We start from the raw sequence: 7,451 nt of genomic DNA on the forward strand, positions 1-7,451 counted from the left end.
ACAAATTTCACATTCTTTTAATTACTCCAAAATTTGAAAAACATGTAAGCAAACTTACGCAAGCCGCAGGCAAGACCGAGCAGCCCGAAAAGGACCGCGAACCGTGTCCTGTCGATCATCCCGCCAATCTTACACCTCGAATCCGCTCAATATCGTTGCAAGATATCCTCCGGATCCTCCCTCCTCGGCTGTATAATCCAAACTCCGTCTCCTCGCCCCGAGGAGTCGCCGCTCATGGATGATTAAAAATCGGCAAAGATCGATCCAGCGGGACGACGAGCGAACAGGTTGCAACAGGTTGGAAGGTGTTGTTCGTTTGTTCGCCAGAGAGCAAGGAAAGCCTCTCTCTTTCCGTACGTACGTTTCCTGTGTGGGGCCCGAGTGGGGGATCAAAGGAGGCTTCGAGGATCCTTCGAGTTCGAGTGCGCGTTCCGAACTGAACCTTCGAGGAGTATACGTGGACACTTAGTACAAACCCTGCCCGATCGGACGGCTAGCGGCGCGAAACACGAGAGATAGAGGGAGAGATGGAGCCCCGCCAAGGGGCACGGGTTGGATCAAAGAGGGAGACGAGAGATAGGCGGATTATAACGGATGGCCGGGTGGGGTTTTGACGCGGGCTGGCCCAGATCCGGACACTTTCCGTGTTACCTGCTTACGTTGACGAGCAAAAGTTTTCTTTTCTTTTCTTTTCCTCGATCATTTTCGGATTTCGGAAGAGATCGTTTAACTTTTTTTCGCTTTTTCGCGCGAATGAATTTTGAGTTCGTTTTTAAACATGAATGTAATTAGGAAGGATTGTTCCAATTTTTTTTTAGTGCAAGCGAATTTGTCAATTTAATTTTAAAATATTATTTTTTTTTGATATCGTACCTCCTATTTCAGAAAATAGAATTGTGGAAATTTGGATATATATAGTTTTATCGTTGTACTATTGAAATTAGATAAAGAAATAAAGAAACTATATCTATCCTTATCTTTGTAAAATAATCTTATAAGATTCAAATTAATAATAAGATTAATGAAAATTCGAGGCTAAATTTTAGAAATAACTCTTATGATTCACTTTCTAAGTCATTGAAATCACCTTATTTTCTATGAATCGACAGAAATTAAGTTAGATCACAATGTTAAGTCGATCTTCGATCCTCCAGATTTGAATGATATTTATAATTAACATGTAAACTCGATATTTTTGTGGAGAAGAATTTTTCCCGGATAAATAGAATTATTGACAATAGTGATTGGAGTGATTTAGAGAGGAACGGGTTTTTGGATTGCTTCATAACGTGTTATTTTTGGCAATGCTTCTTGCAAGCGTAGGTGGATCAAAGAAACGGAATTACGTAAGATTCACACGAAAAGGCAATTAAGATGCATTATAAGCGGCTGTAAACACGTGTAGCGGGAAATTACAATGACACAGTGTGGAGGATCGAGATTGTTTTTGCCGTGTAACAAAGCGTGGTTAATCGAGAATTTTTGATTCTAAACAAGAAGTAGGAGGAGGTGATCCTGTGATCCTTGTGGGAATTTTAACGTTAACCTTGGACAAAGGTTGTTATGGCGGAATACCCTAATGAGAGGAAATGTATCGTATTTCCTTAACCTGGCCCCCTTTTTTCAGTCCACTTTCTTCCAAGGATATTTTATATCAAACGTGTACACGTGTGATTCTACGATTTCTTTTTTTTTTTAATTTTTTTAAAATTATCACGAATTCGAACGTTTTTTATATTTATATTTACTTATTATTTTTCCTCTTTTCTAAATCGATTCTCCATTGGAAAATATTCCTTTGTATCTTCGAGAAAAATAATTTCTAATTTCTAATTTCATACTCGAATGAAACACAAATGAATATTAAGCGCACACGTGTCAGTGTGCAATATTGAGAGGTTAACGTGGAAAACTTTTCACCAGGATGAAAAACTGCGCGCCTTCGACGATGGCCTCAAATCGAAACAGTTTTCCTTCGAGTAATAATCGCGTAATATTACCCAAGTATATATATATATACAAGTACTGGTATAGAATTGTTAGTGATTTGCCGCGTGGGATTAATGTTTCATTAGACGACCGAGTTAGGGCGACCACAATTCTCCTTCTGCAATCGAACTGTCAAGTATATATTCAACACTTTCATCCACGTGATATTTGCACTGTCATCTTTGTCACCTTAAGCATCTTCAGAGAATTTTTTTTTCTCTTTAATAGATTCTTTTTTTTCTTTTCAAGCTAGCTCGAACGATTACAATTCAACGTACAGCGTGATTCATTTATGATATATCCAGTTGGAATTATTTTCTCTTTATTATTCCATTTGTTATATTTATTGTACATTGATATGATCAAAATCTTTGGTTAAGTAGTAAATTTTTTAAGATCATCTTTGTATAATTTTTCTTTATTTAATTCCCGCGTATAACTTCTTTTTTTATGATTGACAAAATTGAATTCGCATACTTCCCCGTTAAAAGATTTTCTGCGAAGAAATTCAATTGAATTATAACACATATCTATTATCAATTTATTGCTGATTCTAAAATTATAATTTTACCAGAGAATTATTGAAATTAAAATTACAATAATGTCGAAACATAAAATAGGCATAAATGAGGAAAGAATTTAAGAAAAAAAGAAAAGAAAATTACAGATAAAAAAGAACTCGTGAATAACTTGAAAATTAACCAAAAAAAAAAAAAGAAAAAATCTTAATCTCTTTTCATTAATTTTCAAATCGAAATTAAAAAAAAAAAAGAAAAGAAAAGAAAAGAGAAATAAAAGAAAAAAAAAAAAAATACTTCGCTCAGTTTACTCACTCTTAACGCATAACGCACACGCAACAAAAACTCGTTCTCGAGAGGAGACAAGGAAGGGACGAAGGAATTGAACGGTGAATTCTGTTACGATGATTCAACTGCACTGTCTCCGGACATTTATTACCACGATAATACGATCCAAGCTATTTTCGAACACTCGAAAATAAAAAAAAAAATGTATATTTTCTACCTGAATCACGATCAGAGGCAAGCGTCACGACTGCCTGGCTCGAACTGTACCTCGAACAATTAGAATCATCCTTCTCCAGCAACGTGCACGTGTTTACTGGCCTATTCACAGCATCCACTGTTGCGGATGGATTAATCGACGACGTATGCTAATCGATAATGGACACTGTCGCGCGTAGATCCGTTACATCATCCAACGTTTCGCTTTTTTTCTTTTCTTTTTCACATTTTTCGCGTTGAAAAGGTGTTAACGCGAGACTTGGCTTCTTTCAACGTTCTATCCGTGTACAATCGGTCATTGTTAATAACAAATCCGCTGGTTTTCTTTTTATTTTTTCTTTTTTATTGATGAATTCTAAAACACGACGCACAATTACACTCATAGTAATTAGTAATTATTAGATGTGATTTGCAATCGAATTTTTACGTTTATTAACTGTGAAAGTGGTGGTAATGGTTGTCTCGCTTATTGAATATTAAATATTCAAGCGAGACAAGCGTTTATTTATTTTAGAATTCTATATTTTATGGTAAAAGAATAAATAAAATTTGTATGCTTATTTAATTTTCAAAATTTTAAATTTAATCTTCAAAATATAATTCAATTTTTTTTTTCATGATATATGTTGTAATTGTATGTAACTTGATTTTATTATATCGCAAATTTCGTTTATCAATATTTCGAGATCATAGGGAACTTTTTTATGGATTCCATGAATAAATTTTCTACAAAGTATATATATTATCATTGTTGTAGGAGAACAATGGTCGAATATTTATATCGGCAATGAATTCAGAATTTTACTATATCGTGATCGATCATGGTGATAACCAAAAAAGGGTCGATATCGATTGTGATGCCGATCGTTGAAAAGGTGATCGTCATCGACACTGGGTGATCGTATCGTGAGAATGTTTCTCAGAAAGGGTGTACAATCATTGGAGTCTTGACACAGTTAACTCGATTTCCTGATAACTGAGATCTCTGGCCAATGAAAAATTAATGATCAATCGGTACGATGCAATTCTTTCGTATTGGAAAAGTTTGGAAAATTATCATCCGCTTGGAAAAGTAGAAAATGTTTCGAAAACTTTAGCTTCCAATGTTTTCTCCAAGAAAAATTTCCTTGATTTCTGATCTCTTAGATTTGAAAACCACTATAAAGTTTCCAAAATTAAATATTTTTAATCTTACGTATTTTTCAATCTTCAATTTGTTAAACTCAAAAAATCTAAAAAACGAAAAAGTGTGTCAACGAAATAATCAAATTTCTGAGACTTCTGAAATAACTACTTCATTCGAAAAAAAGAAAAAAATAATCAGAACTCATACATCTGAAAGTAATCAATCTTTTCAAAATTCTGAGATCTTTCCTGAAAGAAAAAAAATAGTTAGTTAAAAGTTCAAAGAAAAGAAGGAAAAAAAAAGAAAAAATTAAAAGAATCTGAATTCATACCATCGATGTCTTTTAACAGAAAAAACAGCCTACTATTCGTAAGGAAATTTTCCGTTATTTCGGCAATAAACGATTAATAACTTCCAATAAAATATCGTATGCCCACACTGGGAACAAGATGGATGATCAGGTGAATCATCGTCGATAAGGTCGCGAATATATCCAGGCCTGCATACGTGTGTTGCAGTTTCTTCCTACGACTTACGTCACTTTCGAAAAGAACGGTCCCCGGGTGTCGCGATTTCCGTGGCGGGCTTTATGATTGCCACATGGAATCGACATCTTTGCGCGCGCGATAAATTTTTAGTGAATTATTGCACAGTGTCGAAAGAAAAAATGGGCTTTTGGCGCTGTTCGCCATTTTCGTCGGCGCAGAAATCCGTTTCCACCGATTTTTATTTTATATTTACGATCCTCCATCTTCCTCCGATCGTGGTCCCAACGTTCTTGTCGTCATTCGAATTCGTCATTTCACCAGAAAAATATATTGCAATTTTAATTTGGAAATTAAAGAAAAAAAAATTACATCGATCCATTTCCAAATCCCTTTCATCCAAAATTATTGCAAAAAGGGAAATGACTATTTATTAATCTATCTGTAATAACTATCTGATAAAATACTAACGATACATAATGATAAATTCCTTTTTTTCTTTTTCCATCAAATTTAGATTTTTATCCTTTCATACTTTAACTGAAAAGCAATGTTAATAGAGGATAAAATTGTTCTTATCTTATATGGATTGCAAGGAATTCGAATATTACAAAAGTTGATTCAGCAATTCAAAGAAAGTTTACGAGAAATTACGAAACGGTGGTATAATATCTTTTGCACGGTGCTGTATATCGTGGAAAGAAACGTTTCTAACGAAAGAAAAGCGTCCATCATTCACGCGCTTCGGGCGATCTGGTGCAACAGGCGACAATGCACGGACGGGGACGTGCACAAGGAGGGAAAGGTACCTTTATAGAAAATCGTCGAGACCGTAAAAAGGCCGCGGTCAACTTGAAAAGGAGACACCTACCTGTTAGTGGGCGTTTAGGTGGCCGCACCGCCTTTTACAAACTCTACCTGTGCCACGGTAGCACGTTCCGCGATTACGTGATAGGGAAAATATTCTTTTCCCCGCGGATGGACAGCAGATTTCGATATGGTTTGTTTGACAATCGATGTATAATTGATTTCGTGGAAGTGTTTGTTTTACGTGAACAAGATTTACTGGTAATTTTCAATAATAATAACGATGATTCTTCACTGGTTGGATAAATAATTATGAAATTTAATAAAATTTTCTTGACTTATTTGATCAGAGTTTACAATTTTTCTTTCACTTTTTTTAAAAAATATAAGTTAAAATTGAAAATTTCTTCTTTATTCTATTATTGGATAAAAATTACTAGTAATTCTAGTAATTGTAATGACTGATGATTCTTCGTGGATGTTGAGGTGACTGAAAATGGTAAAAAGTTATGATTATTTGATTAAATTTTACAATTTTTCCTTACTTCGTGAAAATGGAAATTACTTTTTCATTTTATAGAGTTTTTTTCGTAACAAAAATTACCAGTAATTTTAATGATTACTGATAATTCTTAACACGATTGGACAAAAAATTATTCTCACTATTCAACGAATTTTTCTTATTATAAAATCAATTAAAAATCCCTCATCCTCCTCTATCTCAGAAAAAAAAATACCTACATATAATAAAACAGATCTCGATCGGAATATTCATAAGATGTCGCGGGAAATTCAAACATCGAACTTACGAAATGTATTCCACGGTTGCTCGCTATAAAAGCTTGTATTTGCAAATAAAAGGGAATGCATCCCTCTTATCATACTAATGATCTGTCAAAGCACAAAAGAAGCGAGTCGATGAAATCGAGCCGAGTCTGCAAACGTAACCACGTCTCCTCCACGTAATTTACACGCGAATCGGCCTTCGTGCACGCCAAAATATCATACGCTGTCTATACAATAAAAAGATTTCGGGGACATGCAAGGTCAGGAAAGCGGACGTAAACCTTGTTGAATTATAGGAATATATCCGATGAATACCGCATTGCCGTTTCCATGTATCATTCTTCTTCGATATTATGGCACAAGGGCGCGAATTTTTAAATAGGCTTACGAAACTATTGTGAATTATAACCATCCACAGTCTATTCACGTCCATTTAAACATTTTTCCATTGCAAAAACTTATTCAATTAATTATTTCGAAACTCATTGAACAATGAAATTAGCAGAAGTGTTAATTCTGAATTTTTTTTTGAAAGTCTTTAACGCTAAAAAAGAATTCAATTATATAAAAATTGTATTACGAACATCAATAAGAAAAAATCAAAAAATCTTCTATTTAAAATTCTTAAAATTCTCTTTTCATACTTATTATAACTTACATTTTTTTCTTCTTCTTCTTATACACGTAAAATAAACGCACAATATTCTCTCTAATCTTCTGCCAATTGAAATGGAAATAACGATCTCTTGTTTTTATAGTTACACAAAATTTATAATTGGACAATAAGTTTTCCCTCGGCTTTATCCATATTCTCGGATAAAACATATGGTTAAATAAATAATCCCATGGTGGCATAATATTATTATAAATATTCGATGGCAGCGCGTGGTCGATAGATTAAAATGTCGAAAGCAAGTGTTCCTGTTCCGTTTCACGGAAGAAATATGTCTATATCTCTCGAAGCGTGCATGGATTGATCGATCTGCCTGTGATCGATAAATGGGGAAAAAGATACCACGCCCAAGTACCTGGGGGCTGTGTAAACTGGGTATAAAGTTACAGTGGGTGTTACGCAAGGGGTGACAAAGCCACGGTGCCATACCATAAACCATATTTTTGAATCAAACATGTATACCTGTGCATAATATAAAAGGTCAGTTGCAGTTGTTCCTTTTTTCTTTTTTCGTTATAATTTTAAAGAAAAAAAAAAAAAAAAAAAAAAAAAAAAAAAAAAAA

General features: G+C 34.2%; 1 protein-coding gene across 3 annotated transcripts in view; it reads right to left on the reverse strand.

Annotated features, from left to right (window-relative positions):
- Positions 1-3,312, reverse strand: part of LOC102681378 (mucin-19-like) — a 21,111-nt gene extending 17,799 nt beyond the window's left edge. The window contains exons 1-2 of one of the 3 annotated variants that reach the window (XM_031512196.1): positions 3,013-3,312; positions 59-442 (exon numbers count right to left, since the gene is read on the reverse strand). In XM_031512196.1, coding sequence (XP_031368056.1) covers positions 59-119 — 61 coding nt within the window. In that variant the 5' untranslated portion in view covers positions 120-442; positions 3,013-3,312. Of the gene's footprint in view, positions 1-58; positions 692-2,822; positions 2,993-3,012 lie in introns of those variants that run through there. The other 2 variants (XM_031512197.1, XM_031512195.1) reach the window with 2 other exon arrangements.
- Positions 3,313-7,451: the final 4,139 nt, after the last annotated feature.

The sequence above is a fragment of the Apis dorsata genome, unplaced genomic scaffold, assembly GCF_000469605.1.
Source record: "Apis dorsata unplaced genomic scaffold, Apis dorsata 1.3 scaffold_397, whole genome shotgun sequence".
Classification (NCBI taxonomy): Eukaryota; Metazoa; Arthropoda; class Insecta; order Hymenoptera; family Apidae; genus Apis; species Apis dorsata.